The 26,731-nt window shown below is 53.8% G+C and overlaps 1 protein-coding gene and 1 long non-coding RNA gene across 12 annotated transcripts; one reads left to right on the forward strand and one right to left on the reverse strand.

The window, feature by feature from the left end:
- Positions 1–19,380, reverse strand: LOC109459559 (LITAF domain-containing protein). Of its 8 annotated transcripts, none has more exons than XR_012493096.1 (8): positions 13,865–14,051; positions 12,752–12,872; positions 10,029–10,203; positions 5,759–5,828; positions 4,128–4,449; positions 1,515–3,699; positions 315–459; positions 1–139 (listed from the first exon to the last, which is right to left on the reverse strand). It is a non-coding gene; the product is annotated as an LITAF domain-containing protein (long non-coding RNA). The 8 variants fall into 8 exon arrangements; XR_012493099.1 differs by having other exon boundaries at positions 1,515–1,567; positions 3,307–4,449; XR_012493098.1 differs by having other exon boundaries at positions 1,515–1,621; positions 3,307–4,449.
- CARHSP1 (calcium regulated heat stable protein 1) lies at positions 13,431–26,320 on the forward strand. Of its 4 annotated transcripts, none has more exons than XM_074322687.1 (4): positions 13,431–13,552; positions 21,590–21,754; positions 22,470–22,592; positions 24,349–26,320. In XM_074322687.1, the coding sequence occupies exons 2-4, from the start codon at positions 21,597–21,599 to the stop codon at positions 24,509–24,511; spliced, it is 444 nt and encodes a 147-aa protein (XP_074178788.1). In that variant the 5' UTR covers positions 13,431–13,552; positions 21,590–21,596; the 3' UTR covers positions 24,512–26,320. The 4 variants fall into 4 exon arrangements, with proteins under 4 accessions (XP_074178788.1, XP_074178790.1, XP_019609665.2 ...); XM_074322689.1 differs by lacking the exon at positions 13,431–13,552 and adding an exon at positions 13,856–13,892; XM_019754106.2 differs by lacking the exon at positions 13,431–13,552 and adding an exon at positions 14,156–14,311.
- The last annotated feature ends 411 nt before the right edge of the window (positions 26,321–26,731 follow it).

The raw sequence follows: 26,731 nt of genomic DNA on the forward strand, positions 1-26,731 counted from the left end.
TCACTGAATCGACATTTATTTTGCGGAGGTTCACAGGCGATGGTAGCGGAAGATTTCATTCCGGCACACGGGACACGTGTGCCTCACATCCATCAAGCTGTCCACGCAGAAGGGGAGGAAGCAGCAGCCCAGGGAACATCTGCAGCCTCAGGAGCAACAGGCCGTTGGCTGGGGCCGCAGGGCCCTGGACTGGCCCAGAGTCAAGCCAAACCTGGGCACCCCCATCCTTGGCCCTGCCCGGCCCCCCTCTGCCTGGAGCCAGCCCTTCCCACCCAGCGGGCCCTCCCCCGTTGATACTTAGGGCCCCCACTCACCCAAACATGAAGAGGCCCATGCACATCAGCCAGGTGAGGACCCCCGGGACCCGCGTGGTCTCTGTGACGACATAGTTTCCACAGTACGGACACGAGAAGTGTACGGGGATGGAGGATGCCATGATAGGTATGTCAGTGAGCACAGCTTGCGGGGCAGAGAAGGGGCAGGTCAGACATCACGCCCCCTCCTCCTCCCCGATGTCCACCCCTGGGGGACCTGCCCATGGCCTCCCCCTCTGCAGGTGCCCCGTGCTCCCCTGAGGAGCCCAGGCCATCCAAATGGGCCCCCATGTCCCCTTGCAATGCCTTTCCCACCTACTGCCAGCCTTCAGGGTTCAGGGGCCTTCCTCAGTTAAGACAGCTTGCCCCCTCTGGCCAAGGGACCCAGGAAATTGGGGAGCATGTCTGGGTTTACACTCGATTAAATTTCAATTCAGTGCGTTTTCCAGGACACCCACGCGTACACACACACACACACACACACACACACACACCCCTTTTGAGTGTTCATTTAACTCAGCCAGAGCTGGTTTCTAACCCGGCAGTTAAAAAGCTCTTGGTAAAGCAGCTGTGTTTAAAAAAAAAGAAAAAAGAACCAACCGATAACACAAACCACCCCCCAAAAAACCTTCCTGGTGGCATTCTTCTTATCTCTTCCTCTTGTGTTTGTACAGGGGGACCCAAAACAGTGTGATTAGCTCTTTTCTGAGGTGTGGGGTGTGGACGCCCCGGTTTGGCAGAGAACTAAGGAAAGAACTACTTATGGCTAGATGGGGGTGCCCCAACGGCTCCACTGGCCTTTCCAATGGTGAGGATGCCATCTTTATGCTGTCGACTGGGAATGTACGGCCCAAATAGGCAGCTCTCAACCTTCAGAGCGTTCCCGGATTCCTTAGCAAGTTCATTTAAAAATCCCAGAGCCCAGGCCCCATCCCGGGCTGTGTGGTTGGGGGTAGTGGCTTTGTAGAGTAGAGAACAGGATTTTACTCCACAAACATTTCCTGAGCAGCTACTGTGTACCAGCCCCACCCCGTACCAGTGACTTCACTTTGGAGAGAAGTGCTCACAGCCATGGGTACTGGGGGCGGGGGTCCCACAGCTGTGGGGGCAGGGCAGGGCTTCCCAGAGGAGATGCTGTTTGTTTGGGCAGAGTCTCGGCAGATGGTCAGGACAAGGAGAGGGGCAGGCTGGAACACTCACCTGTGTGAATAAGTTGGGGCCCTGGGACACACACTGGGGAGGTGCTTGAATTCCTGGAGGGGGGGGAGGAGGGGGAAAGGAGAGGGGAAGAGGGGGAGCAGGAGGTTCTTTGGGAGAGAGGAAGGAAAAACACCCTCAGATCTGAAGTCTCACTACATGCCAGGCGCTGAGCTGAGAATGTGGCCAGCCTGGGGGAGACACCCATTTTACAGGAGAGAAAGTCGAGGCGTGGAGGAATGAATCAAACTTCCCGTGGTTGTATAGCTCATAGATGGAGGAGGGAAGAGGTGAACCCAGGCATTTCTAACTCCATACATTGTCCTAGGATGTAAGACCTTCCTGGAGGCCATGCCAGGGAGTTGAGAATGCAGAAATAACATGGGGCCCCAAAATCCTTTTTTGTTTTTTAAACTCAAACATTTATTCTGTGCCAAACTCTGAACTAAACACTTTATATCCCTAACTCCATTTACTCTTGCCAAAACACCAACAAGATATTAATAGCTATGTGGCATTATTTCAATTCTGCAGATGTGGAAAGTAGGCTCAGAGTGGGTAACTAACTTGCCTGAATTCCCCCAGGAAATAAGTATCAGAGTCAAGGATGGAACTTAATATGCCTGTCTGCAGAGCCTGTTATAAGTGTCATGCCTCTTGCCTCTGGTCAGGACGGTTCCAAAAGGGGCGACATTCTAGCTACTCCTTCCAGGAAGGACTGTTTGGGTCCCAGGTCGGCTTCCATTCTACCCAACCTAGGCTCCCTCCCGATCTGAAAGGGGCTCCTCACAGTATGTGGACACCCAGCTCTGTCCCTCAACTCCCAGTAGTCAACCCTTGGCTGGCCCTCGGGGACCAGGAGGAGTCCCCACACAGGACCTGTATGCAGGTGGAAGGCTGTTTGGACAAGGAATTCTGGAATCCTGGATCCCCAGAGGGGAGAGGGCAGGATGGGAGCCCCACAGTTTTAATGACAGTCTGGGCGACAGATTGGATCCCTATGTGTTTCATTGGGAACCACGTGGGTGCTTTGCATGGAAATCGGCCCCTGCCAGGTAAAGAGTCTCATGGCTTGAGAGGATCACCTGAGTTCTTCCCTCCCAGTGCCTCCCCCGAGAGTAGGAGCAACCAGAAAACAGGAAGTCCCTCCCCACTTCTCACCCCACAGTCTAGACTCCATGGGACAGGAAGAGGTTTCATATCCATCCAGTACCTCCAGCAACTCCGCTGGGGGCTGCTTTTCGTACCCACTTAACAGATGAAAAAAACTGAAGGTCAGAAATTAAGTACCTGGCGCCGGGCTGCCAGCTAGAAACTCATTCTGATCTCACACTGAGTTAGCAACTGCCTGGCCCTATGGCAATCATCTCTGAATCCACTCAACCATCTTTCAGATGAGAAAGACAGATACCAAGAGATGTGGTGACAGCCAAGCTCACAACAGCATGTCCAGGACCCCGTACCCCACTCCATCCCCTTCATCTAGGTGCCTCGAGCCACACAGGGGGGAGGGAGTTGGCTGGGGGAGAGCAAGGCAGGTCATACCTGACATAGGGGAGACATTAACTTTGCTCCATGATTTTCTTGTGACACTCTAAGAGAGGGCACAGGATATCAGAGGCCCCACTTTATCCCCATTGGGTCACATGGTCCCTGGATTGGTGGGGGAAAGCAGGACTTGGTCGGGGTGAGGATTGGAGTCAGCCCCCAACTCAGCAACTCCTTCCTGAAGGTCCTGCCATCGGCCTGTCCCTGGCCTCTCCCAGCCCGCCTACCTGAATGGAGGGACCCTCACCCTGGGGACGGTTCCATCTTGGTACCCTGGAGGTCCTTTGTTCCAGCAACAGTATCCAGGCAGCGTCAGGTTCCAAGCTCTGAGCGGCCAATCGCTTGTCTCCAGGCGTCCTCACTGTGGCCTGGTTGCCTGCAGTCAGGCACTGCTGGGCCTGGCTCAGGTGGCACCGACACTGTGCTGTGTGTCCTCACAATGACCAGTGGGGGTGGGCTTCTCAGGTGCCCAGCTTGAGGACCATTCTCTGCAGAAGGGGGTGGGGCCCCCCAGGTGCCCACCTTGAGGACTTCTGAAGATGGCCCTTCCCTTGTGCAGTGACACACGCGGTGTGTGCGTGGGGTGGAAGCTTGCACCATAGTTCAGACAGAGGGCAGCGTGGGAGAATTGAGCTGGAGCCTTAAAGACATGAATCTGATTAGAGCTAGCGATTCTGCTCAGAGGAATTTATCCTGCTGTATGCAAACGTCTCGCTGTGAGGATGTTCACGTCCTCTTATTTAGAAAGGCAGGTAGGTATATGCACATACGTACCCTCATGTCTCTATGTATATTGCATATATATCTATACACATGAGTCTCTACATGTACAGATGTGCAAACGCACGTACATACATGTACACACATGCACACACACACGTACACATGTACCACAGGTGTATGCACACATTTCTCTGTGTGTGTGTGTGTGTGTGTGTGTGTGTGTGTGTGTGACAATTCCAGCTGCCTCTCCTGCTGGTTTCGCCGTGTGACTTTGGGCAAGATCCTCACTTTCAGTAACCTTCCATCCCCTGGCTTACTCATCTGTAAAATGGGAATAATATCTACCTTAGAGGGTTGTTGTGAGAGCAAATGACATGCTCCAGGCGATGGGTTCGGCCAGGTACAGCAAATGAAGCCAGCACTGTCACTGTGCAGTGACTAGGGACCTGAATAGCCCAGAAGAGACGCTCCCAGTTGTAAAGGGCTGCCTCTGTGCCCAGGCTGGCTCCGTGCTTTCCCTGGGGTCACAGCCAGGATTTGCATGAACAAAGGCATGCAGGAAGGTCTGTGCACTTGACCAGTACACGATATGGCTTCTCATGATGCTGCAAAATGTGGGGAAGGTCCGGGATAGCCCGCTTGTTTATCAGGCTAAGTTACAGCCAGTCTGTGGGGAAGCAGGGGATTTGGTGGTATTTAGCCGAGTTACAGCTGTGGTATTCTTTCTAGAAATCCATCCCAAAGATAGACTAGCAAAAATATCACAGGACGTAGGCACAGGTTATTCAAGACAGCAGCAAAACTGAAAGAAAATAGTACTAGAAGGGAACTTAGACTATCAGGAAGGAAGAAAGAACAATAGCAATAATAAACATCTGGATGGATATCATAGACTGTTCTCGAGTTCTTTCAAATGTTTGATTTTTGAAAAATTACAACATTGCCTAAAGTGGCTTTCAAAGTATATACATGTAATATATATGACAACTATAACATACATAGGAGAGGATAATATAGTGCTAAGTTTTCTGTGTTGTACTTTAAGTAGTAAAATAGTGACCTTGAGTTGTCTATAAAAGAAAAAAAAGAAAGCAGCAAAAGAAGGCGGGGGGGGGGGAGACATAAGACAAAAATCTCCACATATTACTATGCTGTAGTCTCTCTAGGACATATTGTTAAGAAAAACAGACAAATATATTTCACTACTTTCTGTGTAAGAAAACAGGGAGGGAGCTATATAATTTCCAAGAGGAAATAAAGGCAAGATGAATAAAAAACAAACACAAAATGAAAGTGGTTGCTGTGGGAGGAGACAGGGGTGAAAGCCCTCTCTCAATACACTTTGCTTTATCAGCTTGACTTTGGAACCATATCATTAGTTTTACTAATTAAAAAGGAAGTATGTAAAACAGAAAAAAGCAACACCCCCCCAAAAAAGGAAAGCAACCGAAAACAAACAAATGTGTTTGTATATCAAGATTTTTTGACACGGGACACAAAGCACGAGACATGAAAGAAAAACTTGAAACATGACTTCCTCCAAGCCGAGAGTACTCAGTCTTTAAAAGACACTGCAGATAAAACAAACGGTATGACACAGGCTGCAAGAAAATACCTGCAATCGGTACGTGTGCCAAAGCACAGGTATCCAAAATATAAAAGAACTTCTTCGACTCAATCATAGTTATTTTTAAAATGCAATATTGAAAGTGAGCAAAAGACCTGAACAGACACTTCATGAAAGGAAACAGGAACGATCAATACAGACATGAAAGGGGGCTCAGCGTCACTAGCCATCTAGGAAATCAATTAAAAGTCAGAGGTACCACTGGTTACATTGTAAAAAAAAACAGACAATCTCAAGTGTGGACAAACATATGGAACAACTACCACCTCACACACTGCTGGTGCGAGTGTGAAATGGTGCATCACTTTGGAAAACTGGCAATGTCTTATAAAGGCAAACGGACACTCACCGGTGACCAGCAATTCCACTCCCAGATTTTCACCTCTGAGGAATAAAAACGTTTGTCCAGAAGAAGACCCCTATGAGAAAATTCATAAGAGCCAAACTTTAGAAACAAAACAAGTATTTGTCAACAAGTAAGGGGATAAACAAATTGTGTACATTCATACCAAGGATTACTGCACAGAAATAAAAGGAATCAACTACTGCTGTACTCAGCAAGATGAATACATTCAAAAAAATGATTTTAAGCGAAAGAAACCTGACCGAAAAGAGCACATCTTTTACTTATTGGAAGTTCTCACACGGGCCACACTGTGAGGTGTGGTGAAAGCGAAGGTACCATCTGCAAAGGGATAGAATCAGCATGCAGGCGGGTGTGCCCGGCATAGCCAGTGCCACTGACATCATGGACACCAAGATTAGTGACACAATCGTTTTTTCAGCTGATGGGGGGGGGGGAGCATCTTGAGGAAGCCCTTTCTGAATTCCCAAAAAGGTGTTGTCTTCCTGGAAAAAAGAAACGCCTGGATCCAGCAGTACCCCTCACTCAGCTGACCTGCTGACCTCATCTCTCTCCAACTCCTTACCAGTACCCATAGCCTCCACACACCCGTAAGTGTTGGTGTCTGAAAGCCGATGCCTACTGAATTCCCCCAGCGCCTGGCATGGAGGAGGTACTCAATAAATACAGGTTGAATGTGCGAATGAATGAATGAGTGAATGAATGAATGAGTGAATGAATGAATGAACGAGTGAATGAATGAACGAGTGAATGAGTGAACGAACGAATGAATGAATGAATGAATGAATGAGTGAATGAATGCTGCATTCATCACAGCCTACCCCATTTGGCTTAAAATCTGGCTATCACACCCCAGGACCCAGGGTCCTTGCCTTGTTTAGACTTGAGGTTACACATCTTGGGATAGGGTTCGGAACTGCCTCCTTCTCCGGAGATTTTTGAGAACCACCGTGCCCCCAACAAAGGGTTGGGATCCTGACTGCGGGTCTGAATGGGTCGTTCTGAGTGTGAATGAATGAGGGAGTTGACTGGCGATGCACGCGCTCGGGCGCCGACATCCCGGTCATGGCCACCAGGGGGCAGCACCAGTCAGCCTAGCCTCCTGCCTCTGGGCTCTGCTGGGCTGAGACATAGGTCCCCATCCTGGGTAGGGACCTGGGGAGCAGGGTCGCCCCTGCCATCCTCCCTTTAGGATTAGTCTAGTGCCCTTACTCTGCCCTGGGGTTGAGGACCCTTGTCCCACACTGTCTCCCTCAGGCCAAGCTGAAAGAGGTGAGGAGTCATCAGAGGGCTTGAGATTAGCCCAAGGCCACTCAGCAGGGAGCCAGGTTTGACCCCAGTCCCTCCGCACCCAGACACAGGGGCCTTTGGGGGAGCCATGAGACTTGGCTGGGCTCTCCCTGGGCCTCTTCTGTGAGGATGTGTTCTCTACGAGGGTCAGGGCTCCTGGAGGACTGTTTTGTTATTTGTTTTCGACCTTTGTGTCCCCAAAGTAAGGTCTGGTATAGAGGAGGGGCAAGATGATTAAAGTGTGAGCTCTCACTACCAGCTGTGTGACCCCAGGCAGGTGTCTGTACCTCTCTGGGCCTCAGTTGCCTCCTCTGCAAAATGGGTCTAATACGAAAATTCAGTAAGGCAGTTTTACCTTGCTGGCTTCACTCATGCCTACATTCTGTTCGTTCTGTCTTGCCCTCGGGCCTTTGCACTTGCTGTTTGTATGCTTGGAATGCTCTTTCCCAAGATACCCCATGGTTCACTTCATTGTCCAACTCTGCGCTCACATGCCACTCCTCATGAACAGCTGCTGTAGACCCCTTGGCAAGAGGAGCCAGCCACACTCTACTATACCACCTGGTTCAATTTTGACAAGTTACCTCTATCTGGAAGTAACTGGTTCATGTAGGAGTTTACTTGGCCATTGTCTATTGCCCGTAAAACATCAGCTCCACAAGGACAAGGTCCTCGTTGATTTTGTTCACAGCTCTCTCCCCAGTACCCAGCACAATACCTGGGACATAGTAGATGCTCAGTAAAGATTTGTTGTATGAATGAAAGAATGAAACGCTTAGCTCTGTGCCTGGCACATAGAAAGCTTGTAGCAAGTTAGCAATTAATAAGACTAATAATGACAATGATAAATAAGCAGACTCACAAAAGCCAGGGTAGGGGGTAGGCCATCCCAGGAAAGGAACGAGCCTGGAGTTTTGGCAGCTGAGGGTCCTGGGAAGCCCCCTTGTTCCTCTTGTTCCTTGTTCCTGTGTGACCGTGGGTACTTGACTCACCCTCTCTGGGCTATGCTTTCTTCTCAAGCAATAAGGAAGACTCTGAAGCCTGGGCTGCTTAGGGAAAAATGAGATGGGACATTTTCTTCCTTCCTGCACATCCTGTCTTACCAAAAGGGCCCAGCTCCCAGGGAGGAGATGAGATAAGAAGGAAGAAATCCAGAGGAACGAGTTGTAACTGTAATCATTGGGCAAGTGTCTTGGGAGCAGGGCTGGGTTGTCGAGGGGCCTGTGGAGGGGCTGGGCTTTCTCCAGAGCCCTCCTTCCCCTCTCCTCCTGCTTCACGTGCATGGGGAGACTGGCGCCCTGGAGCTCTGGGTAGGGACCTGCTGGGTCATACTGGGGTGTCCCCTAACCTCTCTGGGCGGAATTTCCAGCTCTGCCAATCACCCTGTCTGCTTTCTCTTCCTCCCAGTTTGTGGGGAGCTGGGAGCGGGAGGTGTATGAGGCGTGTGGGCTGCTGTAGGCACCCCTACCCCAAGCTCCACTGTTTACTCGGGAAGAGAGAGTGAAGGCGAATTCTCATTTCCTGGGCACCAATGGAGTCCCTCCGAGATGGAAGAGGGTGACAGGGTCACCTCTTTTCTGGTAGCTGTCATCTATCCCCTGTCCTCGGAACTCTTGGACAGCCCCCTACCCGCTTGCCTGGGAGAGGAGGGGGTACTATTTCTAGACTGAGAAAGCTCTTGGGACCTGGGATTTGGGGGGGGACCCAGGAAGCTGTGTGATGGGACAGTGTGTGCTTCTGCATATTGCTATCTGCGTGTGTTTGCACGGGGGGTATGTGTGTTTGGGAGATGGGGGTGGTGTGTGTGTCCATGAAGATCTCAACTGCATGGGGTGTTTGTATGTGACACAGATTTGTATGTGGAGGTATGTGTGTGTGGCCATGCATGTTGGGTGGGCTGTGTGTCTGACTGTGTCCATGTGGGAGGGGTGTGCAGAGGGATACCTGGGTGTGGGGTGTGCTCACACAGTGGGCTCCTGGGTCCATCTTCTCCCCCCTTCAGCCAGTCACTCTTGGACCTCACCCTGAGCAGGTTCCAGCTTCAAGAGCTGCCCAGAGGGACCAGTCCAGGGGGAGGACAGAGGGCAGGACACCCCCTCCACTGGTATCCCCACTGGGTCCACAGTAGAGTTTTTAGCTCCCTCTCAACTGTAGGATCTTCCAGTGCCATTTTACATGAGGGAAACTGAGTCATCCACCAGGCCCCTCAACCTTAACAAGTCTCTCTACATCCCACAACACTGCTGGAGCCCTTGTGTCTTCAACGTGTTATTTATTGAGCACCTATTACATGTCAGGCATAGGAAACCAAGCAAGGCAGATGAGGTGCCCACCCGCGGAGCTCACATTTTAGTGGGGGAAGCAGATGCCAGACATGGTCATATGGAAAAAAGGGTGACATGACAATGATGGGGGATGGGACAGACTGATGGGGGGTTACCACCTTTGGTTCAGGGTCAGCAGAGGGGCCCCTCATTTGATGTGTAATGACCAGAAAGAGGCATTCTGGGAAGATGTGGGGGAAGAGTTCCCCCAGATCTGGACACTGGCAGAGTCCAGTCACCTGCCACCTGACCCTTGAGCTTACACAACTAGCTCAACATAGCTGGATGCGGCCCCTCCTCACTCTCCTCACCAAAATCTCTCCAGAAGATGTACAGCGGGCTTCTCAAAATGGTGAAAGAATTAGAAGGGAACAGGAAATGCTGCAGAATACTTGTCTGACCTTGGCAGCAGGGCAAAACCCCCAGAAGTGAGGTAGTGTTTCGTCTCCACATGTATAGGGTGGGGTGCTGCAAGCTGTTTATATGTGGGTGAGTCTTCCTTACACAAGACTGCCCAGCATTTCAGCACCTCCATAACTACGGCCTTTGGTTCACCGTGCCAGGGGTGCCCTCCCGAATCAGTTGGATGACCCTTGAGGCCCTATCACATTCCCAAAATGTCCTCTTGGGGGCAGCAGTACCTGCTTGGGCTGGAGGGAAGATGAGAGATGGCCTTGGAATATGCAGATCTACGGCTTGGAATGCTCTTCCCACCTCTGTCAAGACTCTGCTCTGGCATTTCCGGCCGAAACCCCTCCTGGAAGCTTGGGGGCAGGACCAAAGAAGAGCTTCACTCCAGTTCCCCATTCAGCATTTCTGTGTATTTGGAGATGAGAAAAGGGGCTCTGTAAGAAATGGCTTCACGCACACATTCATTTCGTCCATTTGTGTATTCAGTCACTGATTCAAGAATGCTTATAAGTAAGGACTCTGTGCAGGGCTGGGCACTGGACGTAGGAACTGAGTCCAGTGGACAATGTTTTGTGTTCCCAGCGTTATGGTCCACTGCGGAGACCGACTATTAACTGGTAGACAAAACAATGAAAGGGTTACATGAGAACTCTAAGGGCAGCCCAGAGAGTGGAGAGGCTCCTCTAGACAATGGTGTTGAGACTTGAGAGATAAGAAACTCTTTTGCCTCTCCCTACTAAATGAACATACTGATTGTGTGATGGCTGGAGCTCCAGCAGCTGTTTTGGCCCATCAGGCAACCTCGAGGCTAGAAGCCAGACGTTAAAGGGTGTTGGAACAAGAATATAGGAGACACCAAAGTCTTTGAGGACTATAGATCTGCTGTATCAACCCCAGACATATCAACCCCAGCCTTCTTTTACATGACAGAGATATAAACCTCCAACAGGCATAAGCATCTTATTGGAGTTTTCTTATATTCAGTTAAGTCAAATCTGGTGCTACAGCAGAAGAGTTGGGATTTTATTTACAGAGCAATAAGGAGTTACTGAAGGGTTTTGAGCAGGGGAGAGACATGGTGACAAAGATTCTCTCCTTGACCCAACTTTCGTCAAGCTCCTCTGAGCCCTCTGCTTGACTAGACTTGACCTTGGGCTCCTGTCTTTGTCCTTGTAGAGTCCAGTGTTAGCAAGAATCCTGTCAAGTTGGTTTTGCCAGAATCCCTCAATATCTGACCAAATTTCTTATCTCTCAGCAACCCCCAGGTGATGTCTGGTCATCCTGGCATGGCTTCGGCAAGAATCCTGCGAGGCCAATGTAGCCAGAATCGCCTCAACCACTGATGTTTCCTCTTAGTAACCCCTCCCCATCCTGCTCCTGAGCTATGAATTCCCACTTTTCCTTGTTGTATTTGGAGTTGAGTGCAATTTTTCTCCCTTACTGCAAAACGGCACTGCAGTACTCCCTGTAGCTATAATGACAGTCCCAGAAAAAGTCTCTCACCGTTTTAACAAGTGTCATGAGTAATTTTTTCTTTCACAATGGTTGGATTTTGAAAGTTCATTCTGGCTGCTGTACAGAAAATTGGAGCGTGGTCAGGGAATGAGGGGAAGGCAGAAGGGATGGGTGGAGGCTGCTGTTCCTGAGACATGATGGGAAGAAATGGGGACAGGTAGGTTGACGGGAGTTACGCTTTGGAGGAAGGAGTCTCCATTTCATCCCTGCTTTAAGCCCTTATCTGGCTGCCATCACTCATAAAGGTGAAGCTCCGTATTTGAGACCCATACATTTAGCCCATTCTGACAATTATCATCTTATCCCACACCCTCTCTCACCTCTGGGCCTTTGCACATGCCCTGTGTAACCTCTCTTGGGAATGTCCTTTCCTTTGTTTAACTTCTGATCTTCTGGAAGATCTCAGGTCAATTAGCACTTTCCAGAGAAACCTCTCCTGGCTTCTCCAGCACCGTGACTATCCCTGCTGTGGGTACAGCAGGATTTTATACCATTGTGTGATTAGTGGTTTAACATCAGCCTCCCCTATTAGGCTGTAACACTCCAAGGTGCAGGGCCACCATGGGTTTTGTTTGATCCGGGTCTTGGAATACATATTTGTGCAATTTGGCCGATTGGTAGAAAATTTAGCCCAGATCTCTTCATTAGCTGTTGGCTCAGAGTCTTGCCACTTGGCTAGTGCCATTAGATGGGGCTGAGAGGATGGGCTGATGTCACTGGCTGCAGAAGGCTTAACCCTGGCAATTTTGGAGAGAACTCCTCCCTGAGACCAGTCTTGTCTGAAGGGCCTGAAGGTGGGACACTCACTGAGTCTTGGAGGCTTATCCAGGCCACCACATGACATCTTGGTTATCTGTTATCACTTATGGGCCTGTCTGCCACTTCACCAGGCTGTGACTCCTCTGGGGTGGGTACTGGGTGGGCACTTATTATTTCTGGGTGCGGAGTGACCAACACAGAGCCTGGCATGGACAACACAACCAGTAAATGACTGCAAACCAGAACTGCACCCAACTCGGGTGTGAAATTCTGAAAGGCTTCAGTTAGTTGAGAAGGACGTTTGGAAGGTGGGGGAAGGAAGGCAAAGGGACAGCCTTAGCCTCTTTCAGCTGCTATAACAAAAACCATAGACAGGGCAGCTTAAACAACAGAAATGCATTTTTCACAGTTCTGGAGGCTAAGAAGTCCAAGATCAAGGTGATGGCCAATTCGGTTCCCGGTGGAAGGCCCTCTTCCTGCCTTGCAGACAGGTGTCTTCTCACTGTGTCCTCAGTGGTCTCTGCGTGCGTGTGTGCGTGGCGTGGGGTGGGGTGCGGGGTGGGATGGGGAATGAGGGTGGGCTTGCGCAGAGACCCCAGTACCACCCCAACCCCTGGTCCCTGTGGTCCTAGGACAGTGGCAGGATACCTCCTTTCTCTCCCACCTTTCAATTACTAACCTGAGTCTGGGTCCAGGGCTGTACTCTGTGTTCAGGGGCTGCTCCAGACTTGCTGTGATGGGGTGCAGTGGAGGGTTAGGGGGTGGAAAGGTCACCTCTCCCTGTGCCTCAGTTGCCCTTCCTGTAAAACGAGAGCAACATCTTTTATCTCCAGAGACAGAGGACTCAAGGAAGGAGTGGAAATTAAGAATAAAATGAAACAAAAAAAACCCAAACCATAAAAGAGAATGAAATCAACAGCGTTCCCTCTTTTGTTTTTTCTTTCTTTGAATTTTCTTGTTTTCCTTTCCTCCCCTTGGTGCTTTGCTTGTTTCCTTCCCTTCTGCCTTTCTCTTTATTCTTTCCTGTCATTCCTTGATCGCTTTCTGCTAAACCGGAGGTGCCCATATGGATTTGGGGGCAAAGGTAAGGTGGGGGCTAGACCCAAGTCGGGGGGTTAGGGGAGGGACTGCACCGGCTCGAAGACCAGATTCTCCGACTTTTCAGGGGAGCTTTCTGCAGCGCAGGCGGTCACTGATCCCCACCCCCGCGCGGGGTGAGGGGCCGTGTTCCCCCCAGGCCGTACGTCCCGCCATCCCGCCAGTCCCGGGCGTGACACAAAGGTCCATCCCAGCTGCTCCCGCCCGCGGCTCCCCCGCTGTCCCGGGTTCTGGCCCGCGCGGCCCCATTGGCTGGGAGCTCCTGGGGACGTGCCGGGGGCGGGGCCTCAGCGGGCCCTCCCCGCGAACCACGCCCCCCCAGCCCCCCCAATTTCTCTCGCAGTCGGAGTAGAGCAGCTGGCAGAGCGGAGCCGGTCGCCAGGTGAGGACCTTCTCCCGGGCACTCAGGCGGGGTGTGGCGGGGTGTCCCCCTCCGAGACCCGCCAACCACCGGTGTGGGATCTCGGCCACCGCTGCCCCCATTCCACCCCCTGGTGCAGGGTCTGCCAGCTCGCGGGCAGGGGCCTCCGGCTGGGTCTCTCTGGGCCCCTAGGACGTGTCCCGGCCGCTGGGGCCTGTCTGGGGAGAGCGAGTTACTATTCTCCACGGGCGTGGCAGCAGCTGGAGGGACTGGGAGCGGATGTCGGCTGTCACTTCCCGCCTGTTTCTGCGCGCTCGGCAGCTCCCCACTCACTCTTGGCCCCCTCCACTCGCTGTCGCCGGCGAGCGGGAGCGTGGATGGGGTGACTCGCGGTGCGGTGGGGCGAGGCGCCGGGGTGCCTCTCGGGGAGGTGGGGCCAGGCCCGCCGCGCCAGCTGTGGCTTCGGCGGCTGGACCTCGGCCAGGCCCGGCGAGGAGGGGGGGGCGCTGGCCTGGCGCCGCGCGATTGGCCGCCTCTGGGGGAGGAGGAGGCGCTGGACGCTCGCCGAGGGTGTTTGCGCGGGGATGGAGGCCCTTAGGCGGAGCAGAAAACTTCAGGCGCCTGCAGCCTCCCTCCCCTCTGGCCTCGCTGGCAGCCAGTTTGCAGGCCGGAAATGCACTGTGTGTTTTTTTTCGAATTTTAAAGAGGAAGGAAGCCCCTGGCCGCCACTGCCTTTCTGGGATTGGAGTGGATGCGTGTATTGGGGTGCAGGGAGCGCGGGTAAGCCCATTCCAGGCAGGGCCTCCGTCTTCCTAGGCGGCGGTGTCTCTCTGCGAAATAGGAGGCCCCGGAGCCTCAGTTTACCCTTCTGTAGACTGTAGACCTTTTCCTATCGTAAAGCGGTGTGTGAGACTAAAAGATGGGTAACCTAGTGTGGGGCGGAAGGTTAGTGACTTACGTTTTTTAGTTGCTCTTTTGATATTTCTCAGTCTCTTCGCTTCCAGTCTTGCCCCTCCAATTCATTCTCCAGGGGGACCTCGTAAAAACAATCGGTTCAAATCAACCCCCATTTTAAAATCGTCCACTGTTGTTCCCATTGTCGTCTAAGTGCCAACATTCTTGCCAGAGCTTTCTCTTCTGTTCCACCGCGATCTTTCCCGCCTCTCTGCCACCTGCCCTGCCTCCCACTGGGCCTGTGCCCGTGCAGGTCCCTCTACCGGGAATGACTTGCCTTCTCCTGAAGTGATCCTACCGGCTCTGCCGGGCCAGGGGCCTCTCCCAACTCCCTCTGCTCCCCTGTTCCCTGGGGTCCTTGATGACCTCGGCTTTTCAGTGTTGGACTGTCTGTCCCCACTCCCCAACTGACTCCCCCAGCCCTTCAAGAGCAAAAACAGGGTCTCGGAGCCAGGCTTGGATTAGATACTGGGAGTCGGATGAGCTGATATGGGTCCAGCTTGGCCCATGGCTTGGGATGGGACCGGTTTTTCTTTGTCCTGCCGAGTGGCAAAGTCAGGGGATTTGGTTTATGTCCTATCAGCAGTGACAGGAATGGGAGGGATGATTCTGGATGGCACGGTGCCTGAGAGTTCTACCACGAGCTTGTTGACCCAGCCTACGTCCGGTCTGTCTGCACAACGTCCCTTGGGCTGAGGCGTGGGGAGAGCTGCACCATTACTGTCTCATTTGACAGGTGAGGAAGCGGAGGTGTTGAGCGGTGAGGTCACTTGCGGGGCTCACCGAGGGAGTCAAACATGTCTGCTGCCAGGGCCCAGGAAACGGAGGGGAGGAGGGAATACCCAAGTGCCTGAAATAGGGGTGCAGGGGGTGCAGAGTCGGCTTTAGTTACCAGCAGTGGCTTGGGCCCGCGCCCAGGAGGTGCTCTCAGGACTGAGCGGGGGCAGCACAGGGTCCCTGGTGGTTGAGGTGCTGGGTGATCAGCTCTCCTTGGGGCAGGGTGGGGTGCTAATGGGGGAGGGGGTCAGGCGGCAGTGCCAGGGGGCCTGCTTCTGCTTCCTGGCATGTTGGTTCTGGGGTTTCCGGCCTCTTCCCAGCACTTGGGTGCCTCAGGGGGTGCAAGCAGTTCCGGCTGGGCCGTTCTCAGCCATGCTCCACCCTCCCCCGCCCTGTTTGTGTTTGTATTTCTCTCTGAGGGGGCCGCTCAGTCGTTTGGTGCTTGCTTGCTTGCAGGCCACACCCTGCATCTCTCTGCTTGACTCTCCTGGCTGGACTCTTCCTTTGCCCTTTTCTGGGACTCCCTGCACCCCACTGCTCCCTTTCCCCACCTTCACTCCCTTTATCCTGCCCTCCCCCCCCCCCCTCCCCTGGAGCCAGGCTCTCTGCCCTACCGCGGAGAGGGAGAGGAATGTGGCTGGAGAGGTCTGTGCAAGCCCTATCTGCCTGGGCTTCATTGGGGACCCCTCTGTCCTGCCTCAGCTGACCTGCCCTGCCCCTTGGCTTTCCTGCCCTCCGTTCTGCTAGGCTGGGACTCAGCTGAGCTGGAGGCCAGGAGGGGAGGGGAAGGGAAAGGTGGGAGGGTGTCTCTGCCTCAGTTTACAGACCAGGAACCTGACTCATCGCAGAGCCTCATCCCCACCCCCCAGTTTCCCTTTCACGCTCTTACACTGGCTGACAGGTGGGCAAGCCTGTCAACCTTCGCTGCTCTGTAGGCTGCTCTGTGTTCAGTAGTCTAGCGGTCATTAGAAAAGCAGACTCTCGAGCCTTATCCCCCCCTTCAAAATCAAAATCAGTATTTTATCACCATCCCCAGAGATTCCTGGGCGGATTAAAGTGTGAGAAGAGCTGGCTTAAATCTGTCTATGCAGGCTGATCCACAGCAGATGAATCTAGTTAATGCGTGTAAACGCCTACACAGAGTCAGTAGACAGTAACCCTCACTGCCCGCTTCCCCCATGACTGGTTCTCCAGTGCCCTGTCTCCTTCCCTTTGTGTAGGCTAGGAGTCATCCTGGCCTGCCAGCAGTGGCCTGGCCCAAGGGCTGGGAGGGGTCTGAATGTCATGCCCAGCCCTGGCCTTCCCTAGCCGGAAACCCATGAAAGTCTCAAGACACCCCCACTTTTCAGAGTGAGGAGCTTGGAAATAAAACATAGGCTTGGAGCGTTCTAGCTTAGATGAGAACCATGAAGGCTCCCAACTTGAACCTAGCTTTTGTTCCCTCCTTCTTCCTGCCCTCGAGGATCTGAATGCTGTCTAGAATGGAGCCTTGTGAAATGAACTGCAAACTCCCTCTCACTAAAGTGTAAATGACTGACAGTCCTGCCAAGGATCCCCTCCCTGGAGTAAGCAGCTGGCTTCTTGTCTTTAGGCAGATATATCCTTGATGTGGTTGGTGGCTTTGAGTCAGTGGATTGGGTCTTCAGTCCCCAGATATGTGGGGTGGGCCTTGGAGGGGTCGGAAAGGCTGGATCCCGACCCCTCCACTTGGCCTGTGGAAATTCCCAGCTATTTTGGGCTGAAGCCCCCCTTCACCCTTTCCCAGGATAAAGGCCCTGCTGACACACCCTTCCCTGGGGGCAGACAGGGTGAGAGTTGCTTCCTGGCGCCCCACTCCCCAGGGCCTGGGTTCTCCTCCCCTGGCTGGGTATTCTTCAGAACCTAGGGGTGCTGACTGGGGAAGGGGGAGCATGGCCAGCTGCTCACCTGGGACCACCAGCATTAAAAATGCAGCCCCTCACCCACACTCCCCTCCCCTGCTTGCTTTTTCTCCATAGCTTTTCCACTGTTGGACATACTGTCTGTTTCACCAGTTTGTTTATTAACTATAGGAGCCGGGCAGGTCACTTGATACTTTGTGCCTCAGTTTTCCCATCAGTGAAATGGGATGAAATGAGCTGAGAGTGTGAAGTGCTGAGAACAGTGTATGGCCCCAATCCGCTGCTCTTGTTGTCCTGGCTGTTGTAGGTTCCCCTCTCCCTGCCCATAAGCTCCTTGAGGGCAGGAATTTTGCTGTGCTGGGTTCCGTTTCCTGTGCATAGTGGATGGCACAGTAACTCTTAGTTGAACAGGAGGCAATATTCTTTAAGGTCCTCTGGGGCCACTGCAGGCACCCAGCGTGCTTGGGGGCAGGGTGAGGCCCCACCTGGCCCACTGGTGTGCACACACAGGCAGTGACAAGCCTGGTCCACAAGCCCATGCATGCGTACACGTGTGTGCGTGTGGTCAGATGCACAGGTTGCTCTCCAGAGCCATGTGTGTATACACACGTGTACACATGTGCAAACACAACCTGTACAGTCCTGTGCACACAGACACAACCACACACGTGTACACCCCTATACACGGACACACAAACAGCACAGCAGTTACGCCGCCTTGGGCATGACATTTGGTCTGAGTTTGCTGCAGGCCTGAGGCCCATCCCAGGTCTGGCCTCAAGTCTCTTGCCAGCCTGAGCTTCAGGCACCTGTTTGCAAACTTCTCCCAGATGTAGGGAGTTGAGTAGTTCAGGGGGGCTAGTCATGGAGGGTGGGCCCTGCCTCCTCCAGGATGCTCCAAGGTCACCCCTGGTGTTGCTGGGAGAGCAGCTGCCTGGTGGAAGCCCAGACTACGCCAGTGGGTGGGGCTGGGGCTGCTGAACAACCCCCACCCCCATCTGTATGTGTGTTGAGGGGCTCACACAGATGGGCCCCAGAGATGGCTCCTGGGTGACTGGCTGTCCCCTCCCCCAGCCGCCTTCCTTACAGCTGGACCTTGACCTGTGCCTCCCCTACACAAAAGCCATTCACTTCCCCTCCCCCTCCCCCTCCCGTCCCCTCCCCTCCCCCTCGCCAAGCCCACTGCAGCTTGGGGCGGGCTGGCCTTTGGCCCTGCCTGCTCCAGGCGGCTGCAGCTGCTCTCCAGCTCAGATAGGCCATGAGAGTCGGGCCGGTTGGTGGTGCGGACTCCTGGGTCTCCCGGGCTGGCACCTCCCTTCTCTCCCCCAGTCACTCGTGCTTTCAGTGCCTCAGTTTCTCCCACTGCCAGGCGAGCGTGACTATAGCCACCTCCTGCTGGACTGTGCAAGGTGCTGGGCACACCGAGTGCACAGGGAACGCCAGCGGGGACTTTGGGATCTGATGCTGGTTAAGGAGGCTTTGGGTCATCCCCTGGACGGTGTCCAAAACTGCTCTGGGGCAGCCCTCGTGCTGAGCACTAGAGACATAGAGGAACCCCATGCTGCCTTGAGGTTGCTCACTCCGCCAAGTTATGGGCTTCTAATGGCATCTCTCAGGGATTGAGTGTTTTGGAGGAGTCAAGGGGGCTGGGGTAGAGAGAGAAGGGAGGCCCCAATTTGGGCCTGCTTCATTAACCCAGGGGGAGATGGGCATGGCAAGGGGCAGGGGACAGACAGACAGACAGACAGATGGGTGTGAAGCTGGCCCTGCCCCTCTTGGCACCCCCTAGTCACTCACCCCTCCATCCGCGGCACCACCAGTCTCCTTGCTGGCTTCCATCACACCTGGCCCGTATCAACATCAGGGCCTTTGCACAGGCTTTTCTCCCCACCTGGAAGGGCCGCCTTCTGGTTTACAAATGGTTGACTTATTGTTTAGGGCCCAGCTTGTAGCCTCATCACGGAAGCACCCCCACCCTGTTACTTTTTATTTGCTTCTATGAATTTCGTTTTTTTTTGTTTTGTTTTGTTTTTAAAGATTTTATTGGGGAAGGGGAACAGGACTTTATTGGGGAACAGTGTATACTTCCAGGACTTTTTTCCAAGTCAAGTTGTTGTCCTTTCAATCTTAGTTGTGGAGGGCGCAGCTCAGCTCCAGGTCCAGTTGCCGTTGTTGCAAGGGGGCGCACCCATCATCCCTTGCGGGCGTTGAACTGGCAACCTTGTGGTTGAGAGCCCACTGGCCCATGTGGGAATTGAACCAGCAGCCTTCGGCGTTAGGAGCTCGGAGCTCCAACCGCCTGAGCCACCGGCTGGCCCTTGTGAACCCTTTTGGCAATCTGTAATAATCTTGTTCGTATATTTATTTGCCTGTATATTCTCTGGCTCCAAATTCAGCACAGTGTTTCAAGTCCCATGAACAGGGACGCACCAGGCACAAATTTGTTGAGTGACGTTATGATAACAGTTATGCAACAATCATAGCTGACAGCGCTCACTTGTTCTGGGCAGATCGTGTGCCGAGTGCTCAGCATGTATTATTTCATTTCAACTTTGTGAGGATGGCGTGAAGTCAGGACTGTTATCTTCATTTTCCAGATATGGAAACCAAGGTCCAGAGAGGTTAAGCAACTTTTCCAAGATCACACAGCTGGCAAGTGGTGGGATTTGAATATCAGATGTGCCTGACTCCAGAGGAAATTATGGGTAGAAGTGGGGAGGGCAGTTCCCCACCTCACCCTGGTGTCACCAGGCCATTGTGGTTCTACCTGCTGTCCTGGGAGGCCTGCGTAGGGCCCTCCTTTCTCCAGCCCCCTTCCCAGAACCCCATGTGTTGGAACATTCCAGGACTCTATGACCTGTGTTGGTAGGTCATGCTGGAGCCCTGACCCCCAGCAGAGCAGCGGGGGCCTTTTTGAGGTGGGGGCTCCCTGGACTGGCCGTCCTCCCTGGCCGTGGCTGCAGCTGAGAGAAGGGTCAGGAGGTAGGGTACCTGTGTCACGTCCTCCAGAAGGCTGTCCTGCCCTCTCCCTTCCTAGCCAGACAGAACTGAGACCTGACACGGAGTGCGAGGGGAAGAGGTTTTGTCCTTTGGGGGGAAGAATCAGGCTTTGCTCTTGGGTGGTTTGGGTTGGGGGCAGAGGGGACATTGCTGCGTGATATAGATTGAAAACTCCCTGGGGCCACAGTTACTGTAAATGAGGGAAGCAGGGTGGTGAGCTGGGGTTTCAGGCTTGTCAGAGCTGCTAGTTTGTTTTCTTGAGTAGCTGGAAACCTGGGTGTTGAGGCAAACTCCTGGGATGTTTAAAAGATAGCTCACGTTTTAAACGTGAAAACCCCGTGTGAGCCACATAAAGCCCATTGGGGCTGCTTCTGTCCCCTCGCGGTGTGAATGTGGCTGAGGTCTGAGGTCAGGCCCCTCCACCTCACCTCGAGTCCCTGAGTGACGCCCACCCAGTGGCCCCCACTTGCAGCTGGGGAAATTGATCCCAGAGAGAGAAAAGTAGGCAAGGCCTTCTGGCTCTTGGGCTTTGCTCTTTCCTCTTGACCTTGAGCCAAGGCTGTGTTAGAGCAGGCACCTTCATAGGCACACGCTGGGTGCTCGTTGGGCCCAGTGGCCATGTCCTGCTCTTGGCAAAACTGCCAGAGAGGCAGTCTCTGTGGTCTCCAGCCCTGCAGCCGGCTCTGACCACACCCACCCATGATGGTGGGTCATGGGGGAAATTCAATATAGTAGCCAGTGACCCGGATGGGGTGGAAATTCACTTGGAGCACGGATCTGAGTGAGGGGCCTGGTGGAGATACTACCTTTGAAATGCCCTGTCTCTTGGGGTCCTTCAGGCTCTCCCACCAGGCCTCCCTTCTGGATGCAGGCTTGGGACAGCCCCTGGGGATCCGAACTTGGGGTCTGAGCCTCTCTTTGGTTTGTGTCCCGGAGATTCCTGGAGAGACACTGTGTGCTGTTCCCTTTTTCTGCCTCCCCCGCCCCCATAGTGTCTGGCTGTTAGCAGGGGTCAGGAAATGGTCAGTAGCTGCAGTCCGGATCGAGGTAGTTGGCATACAAACACCTCCCTCCCTGCCCCATGCCACCCCTCCCACCCTTTCACAAGGACTTACTAAGTGCCCCCAGGTCTGTGCTGGGCCTTGAGGACATACAGGGGACCAGCGGCAGCGTCCTAGTTATGGGGACAAGCTGGCATTTCCATGCACAGCTGGGATAGGAGGCGGCCCACGGCCACTGCAGAGCCCAGGGGAACACTGACCCAGCAGGGCAAGCCAGCATGTTTGCGGAGACACGACTGTGACCTCCACGCGGAGTCAGCGGGACTATGCGTTCCACAGCTAGCGAGACGAATGAGGCTCAGGTGGCAGACTCCCTGATGGGGTGGGGATGCATGCGGGGGCCGTTCCTGCAAGGGGTGACCCCTGAGAACCCTGTCTCTTTCTAGGTCAGCCATGTCATCTGAACCTCCTCCACCCCCCCAGCCTCCCACCCACCAGGCTGCGGTCGGGCTGCTGGACACCCAACGTGCCCGTGATCGTTCACCGTCCCCTCTCCGGGGCAATGTGGTCCCCAGCCCGCTGCCCACCCGCCGGACGAGGACCTTCTCTGCGTGAGTCTCAGGCTGGTCGGGGGAGGCTCTTTGAAACAGGTCTCCTGCCCGAGGCCAGAGAGTGTCTGGCCATCTCTGTGCCTCAATGTCCCTGCTGTCAAATGTGGATACTTGGGGTTGGGCTAAGAGTGAGGAACTGGGAAGGTGCCTTGTGAACTCTGGAGGACAGCCCCAGGCCCACTCGAGCCTGCCACGAGCTGGGGGCGAGGGATGGAGGTCACAACGGGTGGGAAATCACTGGGGTCTTAAATCATTGGGCTTTAACCACACATAAGCCTTTTTGCCTGTGAGACCTTGACTTCCTCAGCTGCAAAATGGGGACAGTAGCAGGGGTGTCAACATCCCCCAGAGGCCACACACAGTGCCTGGCAGATGCGGACCTCAGGCCCCATGAATGGAGGCTGCTGCTGCTGTTAATAATTTGTCATCAGAGATGCTCAGAGAGCTTTTAGTCTAAATTTCTCCTTTCAGACGGGGAAACTGAGGCCCGAGAAAATTTGCCAAGGTCATCCAGAGAGTCACTCTTACTGGGTTGTGTGTGAATAGCTCCAAGTTGTGCAGTGCGCAACCTGTGCAGCTATGCATGGGGGCCCCGGCCAGGACTCCCCGGGCACAGCTGTGGGCAGGGCCTGAGAGGAGCGGGGTGTGCCCCAGGGGAATGGGTGGCTGTCCTGGAGGGCTGCTGGGGGCCTCTCACACTTTCCCCCTCTATCAGGACGGTGAGGGCCTCACAGGGCCCTGTCTACAAAGGAGTCTGCAAATGCTTCTGTCGATCCAAGGGCCATGGCTTCATCACCCCGGCTGATGGCGGCCCTGATATCTTTCTGCACATCTCTGAGTGAGTCTGGGGCTTGGGTGGCCACTGTCTTTGCTCCTCAGCGTGTGTGTGACTGTGATGGTGCCGGGTACAGGATGTGAGGCCAGGGCGGTGTGACTGTTCAGGGCTGGGGTGGTGAGACTGTACTCGGTGGTGGTGGTGTGTCGGATGCTGCCGGTGATGACGGTCTGCGTGTGCGTGCGCATGTATGTGCGCTTGTGTGTGCGCGTGTATGACGGTCAAGAACCACTAGGGTGAGGCTGAGTGCCTGTGCACCTGGTGGATGGGATGGGGGTGCCCCAGTGAATTGGGGGAGCTGTGTTTGACCTTGAGGCGGTTTCCTGCCCTACTTTGGGGGAAGAGGCCTGGTGAAGCTGGGGGCTGCCCGGCCCCTCTGCTCCAGGAAGGAAGTTTGGAGCTGTACCCTTTCTCCAGCCACTTGTTCACTGATGTCCTTCCTTCCTGAGTGTCTGGAAGCCCTTGGAGGGCCCAGACTGGGGTCCTCACAGCCTCGGACGGGGCTGGAGAACGTGCTGCAGCCGGTGCTTCACTTCCCATCTTCTCGGGAGCCTTCAGCTATTTGGGGACCCGGTCTGGCACCCCCACTCCTACCCCATCCTTTGGCCTCAGCACCCCCTGATCTTTTATTTCAGTCTATAAAGACATCCTGCCCTGCACAGCACACCTGGCATTATATAGAAAGCACACTTGAAAATAGGGTCCTATCGCATATGTCTGCCGTGATGGGAGAGTCACCCTTTCTTTTCCACCCTCCACCCCCACCCACATCGGGTCTTAAATAGGTCCCCTGTACAGCAGAGACCTGAGGAAGACGCTAAAGCAATGCATTTTATCTATGTATGAACACATATGTGGGTGTGTGTAAATGTATTTCCATATTACCTCTTTCCAGAGAGGATTTGTAGTGGCTACAAGGATACACACGGCACCATGACAAAAAATAAGTTAGTAAGGAAAACGGGGGTGGGAGGCAAATATGATGGAGATGCTGAGATGCCTGGTTCCACTGTTAGCAGTGGCTGCACAGTGGTTCCTGAGCTTCCTGGTGGCCAAGTCAAAAAGGGAAGCCCCGTTTGCTATGCAATTCTTCCATCAAGACAAAGCAGTTTCCGGGGCAGCTGCCTGGCCTTGGCCTTCAGGATCTGAAGGGGGATTCCTGGGGTCTCATCAAGCGGGTGTCAAGACGGGTCCCTCACCATCATGGGTGGGATGGTGACTCATGTCCTGTGTGAAGTCAGGGGATCTTCCCAGAGGTGGCCCCAAGGGAGAGAACCCTTCCTGGAACTAGCTTTAAGCACAAAAGGGTCTTTCTCGAAGGCTTACTGGGTTTCTGGGGAACTGAAGAGCAGGTGCAGCCTGGTGTCTGGGACCCTTGGACCAGGGTGGGTGTGCTGTGGGCACTCAGTAAAACTCTGCCATGTCTCTACTCCTATGTGACCACCTTGTTTCTCTCTGGCTCAGACTGGCTCTCCCTGCTCTTCTCTCCACCAGGCCCATGGCACCCACGTTTAACGTAGTGTGAGCACCCCTAGACGGCTGAACTGTGTCTCAGCATCAGAGGTCCTAGGGAAGCAGCCGAGTGGGTCACAGGCTTCTCAGCCACAACCGTAGGCTAGGGCCGTGTGGTGGCTCCCTCCGATGGCCGGGCAGCAGGGGCCGTTCCTCTGAAAGGGGTGGCCCTCTGACCAGGAGGGGCTGGTGTCCTGGGAGTGGCATGCCATGGGGTGTTTCTGAGTGCTCTGTCCCCACTCTGCAGTGTGGAAGGGGAGTATGTCCCAGTGGAAGGCGACGAGGTGACCTACAAGATGTGCTCCATCCCGCCCAAGAACGAGAAGCTACAGGCCGTGGAGGTGGTCATCACCCACCTGGCGCCGGGCACCAAGCATGAGACCTGGTCTGGCCACGTCATCAGCTCCTAGGAGAGGCCAGCAGCACCCCTTCTCCTGGGCTTGCGGGAAACTCTGGGGGGAGGAGGAGGCAGGACCAGCCTGGAGATGACGTTCTCCCACCAGAGATACGAGACACCGCTCAGGGGGGGAGCATGGTCCCTCTCATGTATCCCGGAGGGAGGAGTGGGGGCGGGCAGGGTGCTCTCGGTCACCAGCGCAACAGCCTCACTACCTGCAAACTATTAAAAGCATTGACAAAGGGGCGGCCCCTGGCTGGTGGCTGAGTAGAGGGTCCAACTCCATTCCAGGGGGTGGGTCAGGCGGCATTTCTCCAGCTCAGAGTCCCCAGTCCCCATACCCCTGGAGTTGGAGGCTCAAAATCCCACTGGGGGGTGGTGGTGGTGTGTGTGACATGGACCCTCTGTGTGTCCTGGCATGAATTCCCACCAGGCACCCCTTTCTCGGGTCTTTCCTTGGCCCTGGGCAGAGCAGGCTTTCCTGATTCTCGGCTTGGTTGGTTCCAGGAAAGTTGGCTTCAGGGGATAGGGGCTGGGAGAGCAGGGGTCTTAGGTGCCTTTGCAGCTGTGTTCCGAGCTGAATTCCAACCCTTAGAAGCCTGGTCTTTTCCGTCTGTTTTCAAGTCGAGTGATCATGGCCCAGCAGCCATTTCCTATCCCCTGTCATTTAGGCATTGCAGGTGGTGTGGAAGACGGAAGTGTGGAGAAGGGAGGGGGTTTGTTTAAAAACAGATCTTCTGATCCATCCAGAAAAAAGTGGGGAGCTTGCTTTCTGACAGCCTGGTCAAGTTAAACGTTGAAGGAGACACGCACGTTTGGTGAACAGGTTTTCTTGAAAACAGGTGTGAAGAAATGCTTAGGATTTTTTTTGGTTTTTTTTTTAAATAACTAAAGCTCTCACCCAGAGCCAGCTCTGTTCGTCCCTTGCTGTCAACATTGTGAACCTTTGTAGATAAATGCTTAGGATTTTATTTGCTGTGGTTTGGTTGGGCTTTAGTTGTGATTTAAAAATAGAAATAGCTGGGGAATGTGTTTTGAAATATGTGGCTTATATGTAGAATCCATTTGTCAACGCGTGGAACCAAACCCTTTACAGCTGGCTTTTGGGCAGAGCAGGATGTTCCAGACAAAAGACAGAGGGAATTGGACGCACAGAACAGTACCAGCCTCAGCAGGAGTCTGCATTCTGGGGACGGGTCTGTCTTTCAGCCTGGGCACTGCATCTCAGTCTGGGGACGGCTTCGTTGGAAGCGGGTGGAAGGCGGGAACTATTGTGCCGACGCCTGGTTTAAAACAGGCAAATAAGTGTGTTGGGGATGTGTGTGCAATGAAGTGAGTTGATCCGCTTTTTCATGGCCTGTTTTACCCCTTGGAGGGTCCTTCCCCTCCTGCTTCTGCTGGGTCCAAGGTGGCCTTTCCCCCTCCGGCCTTGGATGTTCCCCAGGTGGCCCCTGAAGGCCTGTTGTGTACAGGCCACGCTTGCAGAGCCACTTCTGCCGAGAGCCTGCGTCTTCGCGCTGCTTCTCCCAGGTGTGCTGACCTTGAAGCCTCTGGGTCCGCTCACTAGGTAGAATCCGTTGTAAGCGGCTTTTGCAGGCCTTCCTGGGTGCCCATATCTCCTTCAGTTGATTATTCCAGACCCGCAGGATGTTAGAGCTGGAAAGGACGCCCTCCTTACTCAAAAAGTTTACAGAAACTCCTAGAGGCTCTGGGAGGACCTGGGGTGTTGGTGACCGAGCTGGGAGTAGCACCCAGGATTCCTAAATCTAGATCTTTCCTCTCACTGAACACCTTCCGCTCAATAAAGTTTGTTTTGTGCAAGGCCGTGTGTGAGTAAGCTTTTCCTTTAAGCCAGCAGATAAGGGCGTCTCCCCAAAGCAGGCTGACTCAGTCCTCCTTTGCGGCCCAGTGGTTTTGCGGGGTAAGAAACTAGGATTGTCCCTTTCTCCTGACTCATAATCGTCAACGTAGGAAAGCTCAGCCGTAGAATGTGGCTTCGTGACAACAGAAAATGCCTGTCACTTGTGGAGGGGTGCCCTGTTGATGCGTTTACACTTTATGCGAGGATGAACCCTGACAAGGCAATCCAGATGGAAGGAAGTTCAGAGCAGGAGACGGCCCGGTTCTTGGTTTCCAGGAGGGTAGGGGGTGGGACGTGCTCTGGGAGGTACTTTGTGTCAGGCTGGTCGCTTCCCGGCCACTGTTTCTTAAGGGAGGTAGGTAATGATTTTTG

The sequence above is a fragment of the Rhinolophus sinicus genome, linkage group LG18 (assembly GCF_036562045.2).
Source record: "Rhinolophus sinicus isolate RSC01 linkage group LG18, ASM3656204v1, whole genome shotgun sequence".
Taxonomy (NCBI): domain Eukaryota; kingdom Metazoa; phylum Chordata; class Mammalia; order Chiroptera; family Rhinolophidae; genus Rhinolophus; species Rhinolophus sinicus.